A 24,412-nucleotide genomic window follows, 5' to 3' on the forward strand; every position below is an offset into this window, starting at 1 on the left:
TCAGCAGGAGTAACTTGGTATGACAGGAGCTTAAATACAAGTCCACGCGGAAGCAGAACTGGTTTCCAATGACAAGGCAGCACCAGCCTGTGCTGGGAGAGTTCAGATGTTAGGGAATAGCATTTAGATTTCAACGAAGAGTAAAAATACACCTTGAATGGTTTACCTGTGTGTAGGAACAGCTTGGAAGGCATTGGAAAGGCACGGAGAGCAATTAGCTACTCACAAATAGAGGAAGAAACCTTGAGCGTCTGCCACAAAGTTTTTTTTTAAAGTTTTGTTTGTTTTGAGTGTGCTGATTGCTAGCATGTTTAGGAAACCTGCTGTACCTACAATCACTAATGGAAGCTATGTGCAGGGGCAATCTAATGGCAGGTTGCCTTCTATGGACAGCAAAGAGCCAGTCCGGGAAGAAAAAGTAGTGCTGAAGAAAAAAGTAACTTTGTTGAGAGGCATATCCATTATAATTGGTACTATCATTGGAGCAGGAATCTTCATCTCTCCTAAAGGAATTCTGGAGAACACCGGCAGCGTGGGAATGTCCTTGGTTGTCTGGACAGTGTGTGGTATCCTCTCATTGTTTGGTAAGTTAGTCAAAGTTTATAATTGCTCCTTTGGGACAGCTGGTGAATTCTTCTCTTCTTATTTTTGCTAGTGGATATCAAAGATCAATCTGATGCTTGAGGACCAATAAGGCTATGGATACTTATTTGCTATTTGATGGGCTCTCTCAATGGTACAGTTGTGTGCAATCTATATTGCCTCTATCATGAGTATTATGGCATAAAACTCTACTGAAGGGCTGTATGAAGACCCTAGACCAAACAGTGTTTTTAATGCATCCCTAATATATCAGGAGAGGGAAGTATCCATTACTGTATTGTGAAGTGTGGTATATGTTTGATGTTCTTGTTTTAAATGTATGGATTAGTTTACAGCATGCTTGCAAGGTGCTGGCAGCTAGAGAGATGGGCTGGTCATTTTGAACACCTGTGAGATGTTTAAACAGCTTTTCTCAGTTCCCTGCTCATCTGATCCAGTTCTAAGATGAATAACTTCTGGACAAAAACATTTACTGGCAAGAAATTGAATTAAATTAAAACTTTCTGCAACTGTTTTTCACTTCATTTATCAGTTCACAATATTTTATGAAAGACTGCACCCCCAAAATTGAGGAATTTCGAAACAAGCACATATTGTGAACTTTGTCTTCTGGAATGCATTTGGCTACAATTTTTGCACATTTTCATTAGTAAAAGTATTAGAACTCCTTATGAATGCCAGTTTATTTGTCTTGTTGTATAAAGAGCTGCATTCACAATGGATATCAGCACCCTTGATTATGTGGAACAGAAGGTCTATTGACCAACTCAATGAGTTAATCGCAAAAAAGCTGAGCAACTGACACAAATATTGGCTTTATTTAAAATCCAGACTACTTGTCTTCTGGCATGTGGTAAAGAGGGAAAACACTAAGTAGCATGTGCCTGCTTAATAGATGGGACATGTGAATTTTGCCCTGGGTAGATTGACCAGGAGCATTGATTGTTATGAAGGAATACAAAGAATGAAAAAGAATGTTGAAAAATGTTAGGGCCCTTTCTCATCAGAGCTTGAATTTATTTCATTACAGGCAAAATATAAGACAACAGTAATTTGCCATCGAACTCTGAAGGTACTGCCTAAGACCCAAACCTTTTTCTTGAAGTAAACACAATTTGGCATCCAGTTATATGCTGGCCTTTGGATAAAACTAGAGACACACCTTGCCTGAACACAGGATATTTGAATTTAACCTTCATAGTTATATGGTATACGAACAGAGTGATTAAATATAGTACATTCTGATTTTTCCCCTCTGCCTTTACATGTTGTGATAAGATGTCATACATTTTTCACGTCATACACACGTTGTAAAATGTCATACATTCATGTTGTGATAAAATGTCATACATACTATTTTTCATTACCAGTGGTCTTGGTGATGCTCTCTATGAAACACTGATTACAGCATTACAACAGCTTCTTTCAAACTGATTCTGTCTTACAACCTTCCAGATAAATTGGCAAGAAAGAACACATCAGCTGGTTTCTCTAAATGTGACTCTCCAATCACTTTAGGTAGAATATCAGTTACGTTCATTAATACCACACAAAGACTTCAGCAGGGCCCCAAATCGAAGCAAGTGCGATATGCATGGAGTTCTTAATAAAAACATGTTTTAATGGCTGTAGAATACATCCCTATCAATGAAAAAAAATGTATATTATGTAGTGCTTTCTCTATTGTCAGACTATATCACATGCATGTATGTATGTGACCAAAAACACTGGGCATACGAGTGGTTTTGAGTGTTGTGCTGCTTTGAAAAATGTGGTTTATACCTTAAAATGCTATAGCATTATTTACTGAGGGACTGCATCCTTGACCACTGCATATATATCACCGATCATAACACTGCAAGCCATGATTTATTAAAACCATATAGTTCTATTGATTCTGTATTCCTGCATGTTACTAAACCATTTATAACGGTATTTATGAGATACACCTCTCCTTTACTGATGTTGTCCACACATGGAGATGAGAACATTTTATCCTCCTGGCTAAAAGACTTTGCTCTTCTGCAAAGTGGCCATGTCTACATGAGATTAATGTGTGTGAATGATTACTGTGCGTTAATTTAGTACTTGCATAAAAAGATACTAAATAAATGTGTAGTAACCCAAGTTACTGTACAGTGGTGCTAGTGAATGCCTTCTTTGTGATGCTACTGTGCCTAATACTACTGCGCAATAGTGTTGCATCACACTTTTTGCCATGCAACACTACAGTGCACTAATATTGGGCTACTGCGCAGTCCGGGTCTCATGTAGACATGGCCACTGATTGACAAATTTGGACAGGAAGACTTATGACTTTTAGATCAGATTGGAAAAGACTGTGCCTTTCTCTGTAGCATGTGGTCTGGTCTCCTTCTTGTATTCATCCAAATGCATGTTAAGCAATTACTTCTGTGTCATAGCATTAGCAGTAGTCTAGGTTCCTCTATTTTTACCCATGGGATGTTACAGGGTGTTTTTTGGGTTTCTGGTTTTGTACTTTGAAATTGTCTGTGAGGGTTTGAAATGGTCGTATTGGGAATTCCTTGGGTAACAGTTTGCCTGAAAATACAGTGGTCCAGGAGACCCCTTTCAGTTCTTTGTTCCTATACTCCTAAGTCCTTATAGTGGCTATCTACCGCCAAATGCTGCATGAAGGGTGAAGAAAGCAGGTGGCAGTCTTAGTGAATGCTCCAGTGGTATGGTACTATTTTTCTCAAATTCATTTAAAAAAGGAACAACCATTCTTGACTTTTGCAGGAACAGGCTGCCATGACACCAATATTGTTTTATGTTTTATTTTATCAAGTGTAAACATGTTGAAGACTGTATTCTCCTATTCTGTTGAAGAAGAGTCCTCCTGTTAAGGGGGCATGAAGGCCCTCTGTGTTTAAGACAGAAATGCAGTTTAGGAGTGCATATCAGACTGTGAAAGTGTTGAAAAATTTGATTTTGGGTGTTTGTTAGCCAGTGTGCATGAGGAATTCATAGATATTAGGGTCGGAAGGGACCTCAGTAGGTCAACCCCCCACTACTAGCAGTAAATTAACAGTACTAGCAAGTAAATTCCTGTATCAAGAGTGCATGCTTCCTGACATTGTCTCATCAATATGTTTCACAACAAGGGTTAAAAGTGTACAATTTCCAGGCCTTTGTCATTTCAGTAGGGTCTGAACCAATGATGTGTCATCCTGATGGGACTTGTGTGATAGGTAACCAGGCCAGTTAGCATGACACAGCAGTTTCATTTACCTGGTCACTATGAATTGGTTGAGCAATGAAACATTGTATCAACAAATAAGTTATTCAGTGTCTTAGGATCAAATGTAATTGAATACATTACACACACATTATTTGAGGCTGCTTGTATTAATGAAAAAAAAAAGGAAGAATATCTAAGATTTAACCAACTCTCCTATTTACCCTGTTCCTACTGTTTGTTATAAATATTTTGAATAATCCCCATTGATTGATTATCTCTTGTAGTACTACAATGTAATATAAATACATTTTTCATAGGTGCACTCTGTTATGCGGAACTAGGAACATGCATCAAGAAATCTGGAGGCCATTACACATACATCCTGGAAGCCTTTGGACCATTACCTGCTTTTGTTAGAGTCTGGGTGGAACTGCTTATAATACGGTGAGTCTCCTGTAGGTTTTCTTAACCCTTGTTGTTCCAATGTCAGTACATTGAAATGCAGCAAAAAAAACTTGATTGGTGATGGACAGAGATAGTCTAATGCATTTTGACACTCAGACTTAATTCTGTTCAGATTTCTGCTTCAGAACTGTTTTCTGTTTGGTTTGGCAGCACTGACATTTTGGTTTGCAGACTCTCTCTGTGTCTTCTGGAAAAAAACCCAAATCAAACTAGTTCTCATTCAAGGTCAGCTACAGTACTTGGTTTTACAGCTATGAAGGTACAAGGCTTACCCATATCAATAATATTTCAGGTACCCATGTAGTAAATAATAATAAATAATAATAATAATAAATTCAGATAGGACTTCTCTTTGTATCCCCTCATGTGTTTGGAACACATGACTATGAAACTTACTATGGAAGCATACGATCCCCCTGTTCAGCTTTTTATATTTATGCCTACGTCACATAGCTCAGTAATTCGCAACCTTTTTAGATCTGAGGCACCCCTAAACAGACTCCAGGCATCCCTCTGAAAATGTCAGCTCTTAACTTTCGATGTGCTTTTTACAACAGATAAATACCAGAATGATAATTCTGTTGGAAAGAACTCAGAAAGACCACAGCAGGGCAGAATGTTTTTAACACTCTGGATTCTTATTTGAAATCTTTGGGTTTATCTTGTGATTTGCACACCTAACAGTATTAACATTATGTGGTACCCTGTGGTACCTTTGAAAGGGTCTCAAGGCACCCCAGAGTGCCATGGCATACTGGTTGAGAATTACTGACATGGCTAGATACAATAAAGGATGAAGAGCCATGAGGGTACATGATCTGACTCCCTAGTGGTAAGGCTCAATTATACCAGATTTATGCTTCAATATTTCCACTTCTTGTTATGGTCAAAACAAGAAATAGCAAAACTGCTTGGAAATTTAAATGCAACAAAACAAAACAAATTAAATGGTAGACTCTGATCCTGGAAAAATGGTATAACTCTATAATTGAGTTGGGCCAAATCCCAGATTCCTGGAAAGGGAGTATTATTGTACTGATTTTCAAGAAAGGTTTGAAAGATAAGCCAGAATCTTATTGCCCTATAAGTTTGATAGACGTTTAAGCTAAAATTTTTGGGTGCCATTTATTATATCACATAACATGGGTGAAAGGGGAAAACATATTACATGAACATCAGACCGGATTTAGGGACAGATATTCCACTATTGTTAACATTTCATTCTTCAATTTTTGAGACATAATTTATACGCAAATGCACAAATCAGCACTGTGTATTGCATTTGTAGATTTGTAAAGAGCCTTTGATAGTATAGATAGAAGTAAACTTTGGGAAAAACTGATAAATTATGGGATTGACCCTTCTCTTTTGCATTTGTTGATAAAATATTATAAAGATACATGGGTCCAAGTTAGGTGGGGCTTGAAGGGTGACCTCGCACAAAAAATTCACATACAAAAAGGGGCTGGGCAAGGATGTATTTTGGCCCCTTTGTTATTTAATCTTTACATGAATATTATGGGAAATATGCAGGATGCGTATTTTCATCCCCCAAAATTATAAGCAACCCTGATTCCTATTTTAATGTATGCAGATGACACTGTTATACTGTCAAGAAGTCCTATTGGATTACACAGAGAAATTACAACTTTTGAGCATCTTCGTGAACAAAATAATTTAAAGATAATTTATGATAAATCCAAAATAATGTATTGGGGAAGTCGTTTGATGAAATATCCATGGAATATAGGGGGAACCAAACTTGAAGTTGTCAAAACCTATAGATATCTGAGTGTCTTATGCACAGCTTCTCCATCATGGAAGCATCATATACAGTCAGCTAAAATTAAGGCAACCCAATTGGCTGTGTCTATAAAGAAATTTTATGAAACCACAGCAGGGCGATCAGTCCAAGCTCTTATATACAAAGCCAAAGTTACCTCTCATATTTTATGTGGTGCTGAAGTATGGGGTTATGCCTCTAGTAATGATGTAGACATACATACCTCAGAACAAGTTTCTTAGGGCTCTTCTGGCTCTTCCTCCCTCAACTCCTGCATCTTTTCTGAGATTAGAGGTGGGAATTGATTCTATTTTAACTAATATTATTATTAGAATGGCAAGATTTTGGTTTAAAATCCTTCCCCTTTTACCATCTCATCTGCTTAAATTACGCTACATAGAAGATGTTAATTATCCCCCTCCTCTCCAGTCACCTGCGTTAGCTTTTCTTTCCCTCACTTTTCTACTTTTTGGGATGGGATACTATCTCAAAGGTAATGAAACATCTTTCTCCCCCATCGAAAAGGTTCGAGCTTTCCAGAGGATACGACATATTGCCAGGCAGAATGATTTTGCAGTGGCTAGGGCTACTCGCATTGCCCCTTTATATACTCTTTGGAAATTAGATTAGGGGGGAGAAAGGTATCTACAGTTGGATCTCAATAATAAATGGAAACTCTCGTTGACTAGACTCAGGACCGAACAGATGCCCACAGCTGTTCTGGCTGGACGTAGCTTTTCCATCCTAAGGGCTAAAAGATGTTGCCCAGTCTTGTCTAGGAGTTGTGGAAGCTACTGTCCGCTACGTATTACAATGTTCCTTATATAATGATATAAAAAGAACCTATTTATTACTGTACTTGCAGAAATTGATACACTTCTCAAACAGAGATAAATTAATCTGGATTTTGCAACAAACAAATCCAAATGTAATAAACTGTCTCACAATTTTTGCTTACAAGGCTGAGGAGATTAGAGCTAAATATCCTTTATTACTGATATGAATGATACATTTTAACATTAGACTTGATTTTATTGTCTCAATTGTGGATCTGTGTATAGCAATATTATAGATTTATGTCTTGATTTACTACTATATTTATATTAATAAAATGTTTTTATGTTGGTGGGCTCTATTTTTAGTATAATATTTGTAGTTTGGTTACTTTGTTCAAACTTGTTTATATTATGGGTGTATATGTGTTATGTCATTTTTGGGAGCATGGCATTTAGCCAGAATCCTAAAATAAAGATTTGGTTCAGTCCACAAGATACATGGCAGTTTAGGCTCTGTCATATTTAAACTGATTCAGTATTTCTACAACCAAACTTTTATAGAAAATCTTGTAATGATGAAAGCCAGTAGAAATATGTTAAAGTTAAATAGGATCATATGCAAATTGCTGGAACACTCAATGAAACTTCACAGAATACCATCCTGTTGAAAGAAACTAAATTGCCCCGTGGAATTTAATATAAAATATTCTAGATATAAAATTGTATAGGACAATTTAAAAGTTCTGTGTTAAAGTTACTAATCTCCACAAAGTCTTTTCCAAAAGGGAACTTTGTCTCTGGAAAGAAAAATATTTTCTTAACATTGCAAATCAGCCAAAACGTCACACATCATGTTGGATCAGACTGCAAGAGAGTAAATAAAACTATCTTAAGAACATTTCTGGGTTAGCTGAGTGATCAGTGATACTGGCTGTCTCATTTACACACAAAGGAATATAATAACACGCAGTGCCTGCTTCTCCTCTCACACCAATTCAAACCTGGTATTATTTTAACTGCAGCTAATACCTTATTTACACAGGTGTAAAGAGAGAGAAATAAAGCTCCTAGAATTTAGATGGTGCACATTTACATCAGTTGAGATGTACAGAAACAGACTGAATGTCAGATTAGAACTTTTAAGGTTTCACATGCAACTTCCTCCCTCAATTCCACCTCTTTCTTCCAGAGCTTTACCTAGGCTTTTTAGAGACCTCTTAAAAAGAGACAGTGATAGCTAGCTGTGCCACCATTATTTTTACACACCCATTCCCCCCCCACCAAATAAGCTTGCAGCGGCTCTAGAAAAGTCTTATGAGCTTTCATTTTTTCTGGGGCCTTTGCTAAGAGTTGCAATCCACAAACAAAGAAATCAGTGGATCAATGTTACAGAGCTTTTTTTTTGCATTATATGAACAAAAAGATTATATGAAAAAAAATCCAAGTTCTGAAGAGCTTTTGTTTTCACTAGCAGGTATAAAAAAGGTTAATACCTTTTGATCAAGGTATAAATAGCATGATACCATGTGAGTGGAAACTTGTAATATGCTGCCAGCACATACCATTTTTCTAAAAACTGGTGCAGCTGGCAGTATGTTCTTGTTCAACTTATGACTGAAAGCCTATTAGCACCTACCATCTTTAAATGCTGTGGTGACTCCTGCATAGTTTTAAAGCTTAGTGGTAACATGGCTCTAGGGGAAAAAAACTCCCTAATCGCATTAGTGAAGGGAAGAGTACTAGTGAGAAATGCATTTAAACATGATGGTTGGTAGGACCGTTTAAATGTGTCTTAGGTTTGTAACAGTTCCTAAAATGATTGTGGGGGGAGGAAATGTTTGTTCCTAATTGTGGCTGCTCCAAGAGCCTGTGGGTGTGTTAACACTGCAGTCTCTCACAGGGAAAAGGACTTAGCTGAGAAAACTGTGTGCAACATTTTTTATTAAAAGAACTAATACACTTACAGGTCTTTAGTTCTCTCAATGGCAGCCAATTAGTTTACATCAGTGAGAATCAGAAATACAATTCTACACAGAAATTTAGCAATATGGTCCTGTCTACAAGCTATAACAAGTCTGTTCCCTTGGCTGGCTTTCAGATTTAATGATTCAGGGATGTCTTGACATCATTCTCATTCTGTGTTAATATTTATTAGGTGTAAGGCCGGTCATGATGACAACAAAGGTTCTCATGACATCAGTGGGATATTACTTTTAAAAGAAAACCAAAGTTACTTGGTGTTCTTTCTATCTTTAACCATGTTAGTGCATGCTAGAATGTGTAAACCTTATGCAATACATTATCAATTCACATGAAGCTTGCACAACAGTGACTAATTTGCTGGTTTGAGAAGTAGGAGGAAATGAGACCTGTAAATCATATTTGAAGTGAACGCACGTTTTTGTTATTGTTTTATTCTGCTTTGTTTGTAGGTGAATTGCTTCACTCTATAGGTAACAGGTTCCCCATTGTCACAGGCAAAGAGTTTCTCACTGTCACGTAATGCTGCAAACACATTCCAAGGGTCGGGGGAGTACATTTGTATTTGATATCTGGTGACTATTTAAAAAAACAATTCCAGTCTCCATAAGTTATAGCAGCTTGTAGATGCCCTAACTTGTTCCAAGGGCCAGCCCCAGCATTGAGGGATGTAGCAAAGTAGCTTCCTGTCTCAGCTATGCTGAGTTTGAGCAAATTTCCTTCCCCAAAATGTTTATAATCTTAGGTACAATTTAATCTGCAATCACAGTCCTGAGATAAAGCAGCACAATGTTCCTGTATATATGTTGTCTATGCATTGCTATAGATTAACCATCATTTCTTGATTATTTCTTTCTGTCTACTTTAGGCCTGCTGCTACAGCAGTAATATCCCTAGCATTTGGACGCCATATTTTAGAGCCATTGTTTATGCAATGTGAAATCCCAGACCTTGCAATTAAGTTTATTACAGCAGTTGGCATCAGTAAGTATCAAACTTGGGGTTGCAGGGAAGGGTAAAGGTGTTAAAGTAGAAAATAACTGTACATGAATTAGATGATCAATTGATGTGAACCGTTACAGAATTACTTTGCATTCAGGGCCTGCGAGGGTGCGCGCGCGTGTGTTCCTGTGTGCGCATGCCCATGCCCATGGACACTATTGTGAACAAAAAATATCAAGTCATAGGAGTTTCTATATCAGGGCCTGATCTTATTCCAACTTCAGTCAATGGTTAAACTCCTGTCTACTTCCAGTTTCACTCTCTAAGGAAGTAAGTGAGTAAATGGCAAAAAAATGGAGGAGTGATGCCAAGTTGTAAGTGCTCTGTCCAGGTTTTAGGAGATAAGAGTGCCAAGAGGGAGGCCAGGAAGCAACAGGCTACTTCTGATTGGTCCAAAGGCTGCATGAAATCATCAACACTGATCCTGCTCACTCCCAGTAAAGCATTCGAATCCCATTACTTTCTCTGCACTTTAGCTAAGTGATGAATCAGGTATTAAAGAGTAGTATGAATACACAGTAGGAAAAGCTCATCCTACTCTTTCTTATTTTGCAATTGGCACCTGCATTACAGAACTCTGGTTACTTCTTTTGGAATCAGGGTGCTAGCTCCTTAGAAGTGCTTTACAGAATAACTAGTTTGGCAAATTCCTAATAGAAACATAACTATACTGGTAAACCTATGCCTTGTGTTGACATTGTAAAATCAACTGTCAGCAAGTGAAGCAAGCCTTTATGGTGGTATGCAGATGAGCACAGACATTTGGTTTCATGGGGACAACCAGCAGCAGCATACCTTGTATCGCTGCTACTGTCCCCGGGGAATGCCTGTGCTATGTGCTCTCTGGCATGTGGCAGGTTACTCCGGATGGGGTAGGGGAGGCTGGGACCAGCAACTGTGCTGACCCCTGCAGCCTTACCTGGGATCCTGGGGGCTGGGGAAACCGTGTGCGCCTCCTGCCAGCCAGGCTCCAGTTTTGGGCAGTGTGTGCTGCCTCCACGAGCACCACCCTGGTTTTTTCTGCCTGGCTTTTTTTGATCCTGGGATCTCCTAAAACAAATCTCCCCTTCCCCTGCTTCCGGCGCTGCAAGGTAGCAGTGTGGGAAATGCCTGAATCTGCAGCGTGTGGCGCTGTATACTTGTGGCACTACATATTGTATGGCCACGCTCATTTTGTTGTCCCCAAAGGACGGTGAGTTCGTGCCTGGTGCGCTTGTGCCAATAAACACACAGGGGTGAAGGATCCAACTTATTATTTCTGCGCAGAAAGTGGTGCTTGGCAATCGTTCGCAAAGCAAGCACCCACACCCCAGTGGGCGTCTGCCTTATATAGCTACGTAACAGGTTAAACTTGCTGATGTGATGAAATGTGTAGCAAGCCCAGCAAGTAACCCCCCTTCCAGCTCCCCCCCAAGTAACCCCCCTTCCAGCTCCAGAACTTTGTTGATACAGCTTTTCCTCTAGCGAGGCCAGCAATTAAACAACTAAGCAACAAGCGATCTCCCCCAGCCTAAACAACCTACTCTATGCCCTTGGTTAGATAAAATACTTTTTCAAAACATACAAAGCTGTTCCTGAAGTAGAAAATGCATAGTAAAAGTTCAGGGGATCTCTGCTGGACATGGCTTCCAGCCCTACCTCTGTCCCTAGGGGTTTAGCCAGGTGCCCCTGAAACAAGGGGTGCTTATCAATTTGGACACAGCCTATGGTGTCATAAAAGTACCATTTTGCTGGTATGTAACGTTTCATATTTCTACACAAGGGATTTCTGATGACCCAGCCACGTCCATCAGGGATCGAACTTCTTTATTCATACCACTGACACATCTACGCTGGCAGAAGTCTATAGTGTAGACTTCCGTTATGTGGCCCTAATAAAAGATTGTTCATTTTAATTTGGGAGCTAATATTTAAGGAACAAAAGGCCTAGAAAAGGGGAATTGGGGTATGCATAACAATATAAGCCATGCAAAAAGACACTTATTTTACACAGGCAATTCAGTCAAATAATTTTTTATTTAAGGTGTGGGATCTGGGTTGACCTTGACAATTCCAGTCTCCAGTGTAATGAAATCTGTCATTCGTGGAAGCTCTTCATTGTGGACATTTTCTCCACCTGGTAAAACTACCCCTCCCTCCCCAAAAAAGAAAGAAAGAAAAAAAAGAAAAAAATCCCAACATGACTACCATTGTATCTGTTTTTATTATGTAGAAACCATGGGTTTCATATGGGTAATTGGATTAAGGGCTTCGATGTTTGAGGTTAATAACTTTTTATAGTTACATATGCCTAAAATAGTTCAGGAAAAGATAAGAGTAAAACAGATGTTCAGTAACTTTAAGGTCATTTAGACAGAAGGAATGTTACGTGGGGACTCCAGTAGAGTGTTTTGTTAAGTACATGTAATTGAAGCACAATGAGTGAACAATTTAAAATACAATTTTTTATTACTTTTCATTTAATTGAAAATCTGTGCAATAAGCCAGGATTTCACACAGTAATTAACGAAAGATGCAGCTTTGCAGGAGGGTGGAGTTATACTGAAATAATTACACCCTTAAGGGAAATAGGAGTTAACAGAAAACTGTTGCTATAGTAACTGAAAAAGAGTTTGTGTGGAGCCAGGTAGGATGAGTTTCTCGCTGAAACTAGAGATTCCTGTAGAAAGTCTTGTCAATATGAGCAGTAATGTCAAGAGACACATTGACGCGTGGGATTTAGTTTTTAATTTTGTTCTTTGGATTACACCCTACAACACCACAGCATTTCAAGGTGTGCATAATATGATATGATAGACATGTATAAGGGTCTGATTGCAAGTGCAAATGTATATAATTGTTCTTTATTTTGTTATTATTATTAGTTGCTCTGTGTTTGCAATATAATGCTAGCAGTCAGGATCTTCTTGTGCCGTTTCCTGCATTCACTTGGAGAAGGACATACGTTTACAATGGAATTTAGTGCTGGAGAAGATAATCTCTGTTTCCATTCAAGAGTATAATTTAGTCTAAGTCAAGCAACAAGTCAGCCACCCTATCTTTTGCCTTTCTTTCCCACTTCTTGTCACTTCTTTTTGTTTGCTGTGATGGATGATGGTGGGTAATAAGAGTGCTTTCTGCAGATCTTGTTAGAAGCATCATTAAACTATGTGCTGGTAATGAGAGAGATTTTGTTCTGTAGCCTTACCGCATTGGCTTTTGATCTCCTCAGCAAGCGTGATTCACAAGATAAGCAGGGTTGGGCCAGATTAGTACTTGGATGGGAACATTCCCAGTAAAGCTAAGAACTGTGTTAATGATTCAACAAGTGACACAGTTTCCTTTGAAGCAGAAGAGTGCCTGAGCATTGTGTAAGGGTAGGGGACATGTTACTGATGAGAGACAAAATGGACTTCCTAGGCAAAGTGTCCCTTTAAAAAATCCTATTATTATTATTTTACAAAGTACACATGAAATTGCCTTTCCTGCCATGGAAACATTTAAAAGTCCTTGAAGCAAATGTCCTGCCAGTATAACCCATTCCTGTTTACATATTGTGCCCCTACCAGTTGGGCCTATCATAAGACTTTAGTGAGGTGATACAGCCTAAACTTAATTAACTCATTATACATCAAAAGTGTATGCATGGGGATAATCTTTAGATTCCCTCCAAGTCTTCTGCCACAGAAGTGGAGCCCAGTTCCTTATTTCTTTCCATTGTCAGTATCATTTATCTCAGTTTGTAAGCCACTGCAAGCAAGAAGCCTAGAAATACACATTTCTTTTTACATGAAATGTAATCTCTTCTTAACATTTATAGGATCCCCAGGTCTAGAGTCCCTTAGCTGCAGGCTTTGCAAGACCGTAAGGTCTACATTTTAAGTGGCTTAAATTAAATATCATATTTTTTGCTATGTCCACACAATGCCTAGTGAGGTGATTAATGTATATTAATATGCTTGGGGATGTATTACATTGTATAGGTATATCAAACTGTATTGTTGCCATGTTATCTGAGTGCATATACAGTTTGAATGGAACAAGCTTAATCAGTTCACTGATTTCCATATTAAGCCAGAGAATGTAAACAGGTTTCAGCTGCACCAGGTTGAAAACAGGTCAACATCTCATATATGATTTACAAGTTTTTAACATGTTTGGGTGTATTACTTTGAGTATTTGGCACTAGAGAGAAGACTCAAATTTCCCTTGCCCTTGTGTTCTGTCACAAGAGCAAAAAGCACCAGTGGTATGAGACTAGACACAGGCAATTTTGTACTGAGGAAGTGCAGTCAGCATTGCCCTGAAAAACTTCCAGCATTTGCTGAAAAAAAACTGAATTTTTTTGTTTGGCCAAGGCAGAATTTTGCATTAATTCAGAGCTTACTTGCAGAGGTGTAGCCAGCTGTTTCAGCACTCCAGGCAGAGGTGATGGGTGAGGAGGGGAGTGCCACTGTCACTCCAGTGGAAGCTGATTCTACTAAAGCTATGGCTGGAGCAGCATGGGTTTGCATTGCTTCTCCTGGGGAAAAGGCAGCCACATGGGCTCCCTGGGGTCACTCCTGGTTTCTTGTTTGTTTCTTCTCCTTTCCCACAGACACAGGACTGTCTCCCATCTGGAAAAGCCTCCTAGGAGGTGTCATTCTACTCTCCCTGCCCCACAGATATGCTACTGGACCTGGGCCTGTGCCTGCCTGGCTCCTACAGATATGGGGTGCAGGGCTGCCTCTGCAGTGGTTAAGACACCTGGAAGGAGGGAGCCATTCTCTCTAACTTGGTGCCTGGGGCTGGTGCCCCACTCACCAACCCCTAGTTATGCTACTGCTTATGTGATTCCAATTAATACCTTTTTCTCCAGCTTGGTAATTGCCAGTGCCAGAAGTTATGATGCCAGGTATGTCTACACAACACATTGCTGAGTTACACAGATGTACCTGATCTGGATCTGAATGGGCTAGCTCAGGTGCCCAAGGCAATATACCTAGCGAAGTAGTCTGCCTGGGCTAAAATACTATGCCAACTAGCCTGGGTGGAATGCTGTACTGCATGGCAATAGTGCTTCTGATGCCTGGGGTAGGTGAGGTACACTGCATTGTACCATATAGGTTAAGTACAGATAGTTAAGAAGCCCGAGACTGAATTGATTCAGTCTTTGCATGTTAATCTAAGGTGCAGAGATTAAATTGAAACAAAAGTAAACAGACTTTTACCTTTGATTCAGGAAATGCTGCCACATGCCTGCAGCGGCTCAGGTCAGAAGTCAGGGCATGTTAGAGCATGGCCATGGCTCTCTGGCTGTGTGTTCACTTCCTTTTCCTGTTGCCCCCGAAGTCTTTGGAATTTGCAGTCCACAATCACAGCAGCAGGGTTGCTCATCACTTCTTCCTGCTTCCAGGTACTTCTGGGATTTGTAGTCCACAGTTGCAGCCAGTAGTAATTTTGAGCGGAGGAAGGGGTATTTAACATCCCTCCCTGGCCCCAGCCCCAAGCCGGGGTTTGCCGGAGGGGGGCAGTCCCTTCTCCCACAGACTGGGCTGCATCCCCAGCTGTGCTTGCCCCCACACCAGCCCTCACTGCTCCAGCTAGGAAGCAGAGGGGTAGGGTCAGTCCTGCTCTTTGGAGCAGACAGCACAGCCTAATCCAGGGCTGAAAAGCATGTTGGGATGCTGGGGGACTGTGATTTAACTTGAACCAGGAAGGGGTTTGGGACAGAAGATCCATAAACCAGTTTGACCCACATCAGTTAAGTCTGATACTACATTCAACCAGGTTTATCTTAAACTAGGACTGTGCAAAACACCATGGTTTCATTTCAATGTCCATTTCACCATTTTGAAGGGACATTGTTTCATTTTGTTATTTATTTAATTTCATTTTGAAGCACTGTCCTGTTTTGCTTCGTCAAAACTGTTTTGCTGTTTTGACTCGTTTCAATGTTTCACCTATAAGCAATAATGGGGAATCATGAAAATGCCTGAAATGTTGTCATTTGTTGCCTAATTCAGATGCAAATTGCAGGATTGGTAGCCCCTTCTGAGGGCATGAAGCCTGCCAAGTTTCAAGGAGATAGGTGTAGAGGTTGCCCAGAAAATACACCTCAAAGTCTTGAAGGCAAAATTTGTGACACTTGCTGGCAGCGGCAGCCTCCTGTCATCCAGCATGCAGATCCAGGGGCTCGTACACCTGGAGGGCTGTGGGGCTGTGCCGGACTCCTCCTGGGGGTGTGGGCCCCTGGATTTGTGCTGAATGACAGGAGGCTGCTGCTGCCGCCTGGGACTGGCACTGGGTGCAGCCCACACCCAGCCCAGGGGAAGACTAATGCTGCTGTTGGCCCAAGGCAGCAGTGGCAGCCTCCTGTCATCTGGACACAGATCCGGGGACCCACACCCCCAGGAGGGCTGCAGGGCTGTGTCGGACTCGTCCCGGGGGGTGTGGGCCCCTGGATGTGTGCCAGATGACAGGAGGCTGCTGCTGCTGCGTGGACTGGTGCTGGGCACAGCCTGCACCCAGTGCCAGGCTCCATGGAGTTCAGCCTGGCGGCAGGAGGTGGAGCACAGCCTCAGCTCTGACCGCCTCCTGCCGCCGGGCTGCACTCTGTGGGGCTGGTGAGGCCTATTGGAGAGCAGCCCAATAGTGGGAGGTGGGCAGAGCCCGGGCTGTGCTCCAATTGTCTCTGCCAGCCCCATAGAGTTGAGCTCAGTGGCGGGAGGTGGGGAGAGCCAGGGCTGCGCTTCCTGCTGGGCTGAGCTACATGGGGCGGCAGAGCTGCTCAGAGCGCACCCCAGCTCTCCCCTGCCTCCCACCATTGGGCTGCTTTGAAACTCGAAACGTTTTTAAACTTTTGAAATGTTTCAAGTGCCCTCATTTAGGTTTGAAGCTGTTTCGATGCTTTTTGTTTTGTTTCGATTTCGCTGTTTCAAGCTCAAAATGGGTCAAAACAGCTTCCAAACTTAACACTTGGTGAAATTTCACAGTCCTATCTTGAACCAGTTTCAGCCACTTTGAAACTGGTTTATGTGCACTGAGCTTCTGTTCTGTTACAGATTTAAACCAGTTTCTGATCACTTAACTTGGTTTATGCAGAATTTCTGTCCCTAGCCATAGAGACACGCTAATCAGTCCCCTCTGGTAGATTTCAGATAAGATGTATATCCACTTGGATGTTGGAATTGCAAATCTGATTCTTTTGCATAAATAATCATGCCTTCCGTGCCTTCTTTTGAATTGGTGCACACAGTTCTGCAGAAGGGAAGGTCTTTTGGATTATTTCTTATCACTATCAGTTAGGTCACAAAAGCTGGCAGGGCAGGCTCCCTTCTGTACCAATATCACATATTTGGCTCCTTGCTGGAAACTTAGTCATGATTAAACTCTACTGCTCTTTATTGTGTTGGGATCTATTATACCTTTTATATTTATGACTGCGTGAAGGATCAGGTTGATGAAAGTGACTGGACAAACATGACTGTAGCATTTGACTGTATATTCATTCTGGCCCTCTTGCATTCAACAGAAACCTACTGTCCTGTAAATGTCTGTTCTACCTGCTGTGACACTACTACTTTGGCTTGCTTCTGATCATTATGTTGATTCTGAAGCAGGCCCTCTGCAGTTTGTGTTTCAAGGTGTCTCTGTAAGGCTGTGACATCCATCTGATGCTCACTTAAATCACAAACTATAATCATGGTGGCAATGATGGGAGGATGCATGTGTAGGTACAGATCACTTTGGTGCTATCATGAGCTTGATCTTGGACTTAGGACATATCCTTATTGTCTCTGGGCTGTATCCAGGAGCACTGCCATGAAGTGTGCTCTGACCACTTGCTCTCTCTCCATATGTGCCAGATTCTAGGAATGAGACAATGTAGCTGCCTTAGATATACACTAATAAGGATGCCCAAGCCAAAGAGCAGCACTTTTATGTTATGGCATCTACAAGTGTCTGCTACACCTGCTGTGACACTAGCACTTACCCATTTTGGGGAGTGGGTATGTACTGAGTGAGAGTGTGTGGGGGGCAGTGCTTCATAGTGGATTTCCCATGCACAATGCAGAGGTGGCATAGATATGCTTAATAGTTTGCACTGGTGCTATATCTCTTTTTCCCTCTTACTCAGTGTTTTTTCCATGACTCTTCTTCTCTGCTGCCTTTCACTGTCTCCTTTCTTCCCTCCTGTAAAATTATGCCTGTGTTAAAACATACATGCAAATATGAATTCCTATAAACATATCAAAGTAAGGGGTGTGCACCAGTGCAAATAGTAAACATTAAAAATAGTCTGTAAATCTACATAATTGGTTTTACTGTTGAAACCTAAAGCAATTAAACTCCAAAACCAAAAAGAAAGAAAGAAAGAAAAGAAAAATGACCTAATAATTTATGTTGTTTATGTATTTAGCTGGCCACACCATTTCAGTTTTTACTTTGGCTGAACTCAGTGTTACATAGTCGACATACAAATATCCATGTGAAATTTTGCATTCATAACACATGAACTGCTTATGAATTTATAGTTTGTAATTTGTGCATGAACTGGACTTCACAAGAAAGACCACAAAATGCTGTGTGAACCGAAATTAGCATTCTCACAGGGCTATTTCTTGCTGTTTTGTTATGTGATATCTCATACATTTATCAGGAAGCTGATTACTGCATTATAAAATAGTGATTATAGCAGAGTTCTCTTTAAGGAGATGCTTGTGTTACTCTTTCCTCAGTAAGGTAACCAAATGTTGGGCATTCAAGAAAACTTGAAATATTTGGATACTGCCACTAGATTTCTTACATAGTCCTGGAAAATCAGCAGTTTAAAATATATTTTGTTGAATTTTGCATTAAATGGCAATTACAAAATATTGATGATCTGAATATAGTAACACAAACTAAGAAATTCAGATAAACGTAGGGGTCTGCAACTTGATTTAACACAGTTGTGCCAGCATAGGCCCGGAGGAACTTGTGATACTTAAATTATATTAAACCAATTTAAAATTAGGGCAACACAGTGGTGAACCAGTCACATAGCTTTTTCTATGTATTTCCAGTTGTACATACATACACAAGAGCAATACATTAAAGACAAAGTATTCTTACCTTTAAGGAGATTTTGCCACAAGTCAGGTGGTTTTGATTGTATTGTGGCTCAGCAGAACCTGTCTTTATTCTGAAGTATGATGAAACAAAGAACTGGGTGAAAGTTTTGACCCAAACCTTTTTCAGTGAAAAATGCAGATATGGGGATATTGAAATGTTTTGTGAAAAGAACATTAAATGTTGCTGTTTAAATCATTTAGAAAAAGGCAAAACTCATGAAATTCAAAAAAACCTTTTTGTTTAGAAGTTTCCTATAATTTTATTTAAAAAAAATTGTAAATATTTTAAATGGCCTAAGTTTGAAATAAAGCGATGTATTAAATCTTGTAATACTTTTCCATTTGCCAAAGAAATAATTTTGGGATCAAACTGCACTGAATATATCTTGGACTTTACAGTGAACAAAAAATCAATTTTTGGCTCAGCTCTAAACCTTTCTCTATTTTGAGGCCTAAGCGTCATCCTTAAGCTTAATTCCAGCTTGTAAAGACATTTGATGAAACAGCTGTCCTAGCTACCTGAAAGTCTGTGCTGAGCCTAACCTGCAGCACCTGTGCTGGCATTTTCTAAGCTCTAGGCATCAGATTCTGGAGTTGTGATTTTATGAATCTAGTGGCCTGTGAGATAGCTGATTATACAGATAAACCATTGCTGTTAAGGAGGTTTTGAAATACAGAGGGATTCTGATGTGAAGCTGATTCATTAGTTCCGCAAGATGGAAAGAGAGAGATCAATTGACAGGCTTATGCTATCACATTTAACTCTTCCTCCAGCCAGGGAATAACAGCCATTTTCTTCTTTTGTCTGGCAGTGCATTTCTTCACATTATAAATATGCAGTTATTGAAACCTCTTTACATCCTCTTTTCTTTCAGACACATAATTTATATAAGCTAAAATAATTAGGAACAAAACTAGATGACTCATTGTTTTTATGTTGTGTCAGTCAGTGGTCCCTTAAGAGCCACTTTCTACATCAAAATCTATGCCTGAATCTTGGCAGCTCCACAGACTTCTGGAACCAAAAGTAGACTACACCACTTTGGGTTCTAGTTATTGTCCTCTCCTTAACTGCCAGCAGGTTAATTAAGCTTGCTGAGAGAGAGAGAAAGATTGCTAATTGGCCCAGGTGTAGCATTTCATGAATGTGGCTTCGTCCTGAATGAGAAACATTCACATTGACATGGTGCCAAGGAAGCACTGTGTTGCCCCCTTTCAGGACATACAGCAGGAAGCTACCAGTTATTGTGAGAGTGTTGGGATGTGTGGGTAGGCAGACTAGGGTCAGGATTTCCAGGATCAGTTTTTCAAACTTAGAACAAAAATATCCTGTTTCAGGGCTCTTCAGATACGCCAGGACACAGCCCCCAAATTTGGGACCGTCCAGGACTATTCAGAATGGTCTTTGCTTTAGCAAAGACCCTTCCTTTTCACTTGTGAATACAAGGATTCTTTGCATTTAGGAAGAGTGCTGTAATCTACTGGGTATCATTACCCCCTTGGCAAGGTACAGATGTTTAAAAAGACCAAGGAATCGATCTAACTTATGTGGGCTTCTGTAAGTGGCTTAGGTTAAATTGGTAGCTAACAAAACACATGTTTGTCCTTTGGGGACACACGGACTGCCTGCAGTGGCTGAGGCCAGCAGGTTCGGGGTGCTCTTGCATGCCTCCCAGCAGGGCTTGTAGGCCCCCCAAGCTGCCAGAGACTGCTAAGCACTGCTGAGCACAGCTGAGATCGTGGGCCACCCCTGATTGGCTACCAGGCACAGGCAAGCACACCCCCAACCTCCTGCCATGTCAGCCCACACCCCACCTACTCCTGAAGCTTCCAGGGGCATCTGCCTTCTTGCCCTAGCTTGGATCCCCCCACATACTCTTAGTACTCTGGGACCCTGTATTCTTTTGACCCCGTGGGTCATAAAAGTCTTACAGCATCTCAGGTGCCCATGGCCCAGGAAGGCAGTGGCTGAACCATGGAGGTCACAGGGTTGCTTCTGTGCAGGCATAATCCCAATGTTCTGCCCCACTGCCACCCCAACCCACCAGAGGTGAGAGCCCATACTGGCTTCTGCTTGGGGGGGTGGGAAGACATACCGGGGTCCAGGTGGCACGGTACCTGGCTCTAGCCACTGAGATATGTTGTGTGGGAGCCAGGCTTGTGGTCCATGGGGTTGTGCTTGCACACAGGGGCATGGGATTCCCTGAGTGGGTGTGTAGGAGCCAGGGCTGTGGTCTGTAGAGCTGTGCCCAAGCACAGGAGTTCTCCTGGACTGCATGTCAGATCTGTGTGTACATCATGGGGTGCTTTGCGATGGGTTGTGGGTATACAGTGTTGTGTCCCTATGACACTATAATGGGTCTTATACCAGGCACAAAGTTCAAACCCAGGCCTGAAGGCCTCTGGGTCCCAACAATTGCCTAAGGACACAGGTACCCAGGTGCAGGGGCACAGGCACCTCCCTTCCTTCCCCCTCCCCACTGCCTGCCTGCAGCTGACAGATAGTTAGAGGCAGGGCTGCAGAGAGTGTCTGTGCTGACTCTGGGAGAGCTTAGTGGCAGGGCTCCCTGGGTGCTCAGCCAGAGCAGTCAAGTGCTAGTGCACCTCCCTGCCAGGGGGGACGGGTTATGGGGGACTATGAAGGAGCCTGGGATGCCAGAGGACAATGATTTTATTTGAATCAATTGGTGATCTGGTATGGAAGTTCAATTTACCAGTCTAAGCTAAATGAATTAAGTTTGAGTGCACATCAATCCAGGTCTGCCTTAGACTGGGTTCCACAATTTTTAGACCAGTCTATGTGCGCTGAACTACGGTTATGGGTTTAGATCCATTTCCAATCACTTAGCTTGGTTTATGTGTAATTTCTGTACCTGGCCCTTGTTACTGTTTCAAAAATGATTCAAACAGAGATTACTCAGTGAGTAGCAGAGTAGGTGGAAATTACATCACTAAGAACAAATATATGCAGTGCTAAATGAGGAATAGAAACTTTAATTTTACTAGTAATGATTGTTGTTTTCCAAAAATGCAAATCAGCAGTCAAATTGACATTCATATAGTGGTCTCAAGTGACAGGAGTTGCTCAATGAAAAATTTTAATCAAAGGCAATGCTATAGCAGTTCATCAATTTCTAACAGTTAACAATTCTTGTGCAATTCTTTATGCAAAAGGAGCTAGGAAGGTAATGAAGAAACTAATGGTCAAAGCAGCATGCCCAGAAGTGGACTCAGACAGGCCTAGAATGTGGCTGGGGAAATCAGAAAAGCAGACAGTAACAGGAGAGAAAAGGTATTAGGGGGTCGTTGTTCCTTTCAAGCACCAGAATCCATTGTTTGGATGATGGGATGCTTCAATCTGGGATGCTGGGGAGACTGTGAGTTAATTTGAATCTGGAGGGGACCTGGGACCTCTCGGGCTCAGAGTGCATAGCTTTTACTGCTTTAGCAAGATAAGCACTTTTATTTAACTTTTCCTTCTTCTCTTACAGCCGTGGTAATGGTCCTGAATAGCATGAGTGTCAGCTGGAGTGCCCGCCTTCAGATTTTCCTTACCTTTTGCAAGCTTGTAGCAATTTTGATAATTATAGTCCCTGGAGTTATGCAGCTAATTAAAGGTATGAACTGAAAAGTAAATGCTTTTTAAGTGCTTTTTATCTTTGCCCTCCCACTCCCCCCAAATAATGCTTATACTAGCAAAATCTCTTAATTAGTCTATGACTGTTTAACTTAAGCTCTGTACTGTCATGTAATAGATTAAAAATGGAACTACACTGAGATAAACTGGTATTTACAGTAGCATGCCAATGAGGATATTGAGACTGGACCTTGCATTTTAAATGAAGGAAGACAGAATTGCTCCTCTCAGCATAAATTTTGTTCAGAATGAAAACTCTTGTGAATGGGACAAAAACAGTGTCAGTGGCAAATGGACATATCCTGTTGTTCTGTATGTTTTAATAGACTGGACATTAGGGCTAAGTACAGTAAACAGTTTTAACAGACTGGACATTAGGGCTAAGTAAAAAGCCCAAAGCGGAATCAATTCAATTTTCACAACTTAGTTTAAGCTGCATAGCTTGAACTGATAACCAAATGAACAGACATTCACTTTTGATTCCAGAAATGCAGCCACATGCCTGCAGTGGCTCAGGTCAGAAGCTGGGGGGTGCTAGATCACACCTCTCTGCTCAGCTGGAGCAGACAGTTAGGGCCAAGGCTAGCCTTCCTACCCTGTGGAAGGGGAGGGGGAAGTGGGGAGGAAGGGTTGTGGGAGAGGTACAAAGCGTGCTGGGATGCTGGGGAGACTGAGTTAACTTGAATCTGGAGGGGACCTGGGACAGAAGTTGAATAAACCAATATAAACTAAATCAGTTAAGTCTTATACTACATGCATCCAGGTTTATCTTAAACTGGCTTTGGCTATTTTGAAACCAGTTTATGTGCACTGAACTTCTGCTATGTTTCAGATTTGAATCAGTTTCTGATCACTTATACCAGTTTATATGTAATTTCTGTCCTTAGACTAGGAATTGTCAGGAAGAGCAAATCTACTCTTTATTGCCATTAACATTTAGCCCTGTTCCATACCATATAGTTTATGAAATAGCACAGGAAGTTTTAGAATTTTTAGAAAATCATGAGCATGCCAAGACAAGTGTAATAATGGGAACTAAATTATCACTTCAGCGATGTAAATCACAAATGCTACAATGGGGGTAGGCAACATTTTTTGGCCGGAGTACCAAAACCCCCCACAATGCCTACCTTGGAAGGTGCCAGAGTGCCGGCATGCCAAAAAAACAAAATGAGGGCAGGGGGTACATGGCAGGATGCCCTGCTTGTGCTCCTTGCCCCCCGACCCAAAGCCTCATGCCCCCCAGCCCTGCTGTCCTGTGCCCCCCACCCAAAGCCCATGCACCCAGCCCTGCTCATGACCCTTGCTTCCCACCCAAAGCCCCTGCCCCGAAGCCCCAGCTCTGTGGCTGCCAGCAGCTAACCAGAACTTGGGCCAGCTGCAAACATCTGCTGCCTCTCTGCCCCGGCCCCAGCCCAGGGCCTCAGGGAGGCAGCACATACTGGCAATGCTCCCTGCTGTGCTGCCCTTGCCGCTTCTGCAAAGCAGTGTTGGAACCCAGCGTGGCAGGGCACAGTGCGGGGCACAGAAAGCTGCCTGCTCCCAGCTCCCCGCTGCCCTGCCATACTTCCCCCGTGTGTACGGGAGCAGTGTGGGCAGCAGCGCAGGGTTGTGCCCCTCACTGCAGACCCCTGTGCTACAATATATGAGGTATGTAGTACTTGAGGGACAAACTTAACTGGCCTTTCCAGAAGTTAAAGTAGTACGCTAGTATCTGCAATTATTTGATGCTCACAATTCATGCACCCCTTACACTTTCAAGGGGAAGAATGAACATAAAGTTAGCAGTTTGGGGGTAGTACAAACCTAGTACAAGAAATTTGAAGAGTTCAGGGGTTTGTTAAACAGTATTAAACAGTAACACCAGGAATCAGAGTCATTCAGTGTAGG

At 41.4% G+C, this 24,412-nt stretch overlaps 1 protein-coding gene across 1 annotated transcript in view; it reads left to right on the forward strand.

Moving 5' to 3' along the window:
- Positions 1-307: 307 nt before the first annotated feature.
- The window catches only part of SLC7A11 (solute carrier family 7 member 11), a 91,706-nt gene continuing 67,601 nt past the window's right edge, over positions 308-24,412 (forward strand). Inside the window, exons 1-4 of the mRNA XM_006036977.2 lie at positions 308-584; positions 4,123-4,249; positions 9,678-9,793; positions 22,377-22,502. Of these exons, the coding sequence (XP_006037039.1) occupies positions 308-584; positions 4,123-4,249; positions 9,678-9,793; positions 22,377-22,502 (646 nt within the window). The remainder of the gene's footprint in view (positions 585-4,122; positions 4,250-9,677; positions 9,794-22,376; positions 22,503-24,412) is intronic.

Source organism: Alligator sinensis, unplaced genomic scaffold (genome assembly GCF_000455745.1).
Source record: "Alligator sinensis unplaced genomic scaffold, ASM45574v1 scaffold834_1, whole genome shotgun sequence".
NCBI classification, from domain to species: Eukaryota; Metazoa; Chordata; order Crocodylia; family Alligatoridae; genus Alligator; species Alligator sinensis.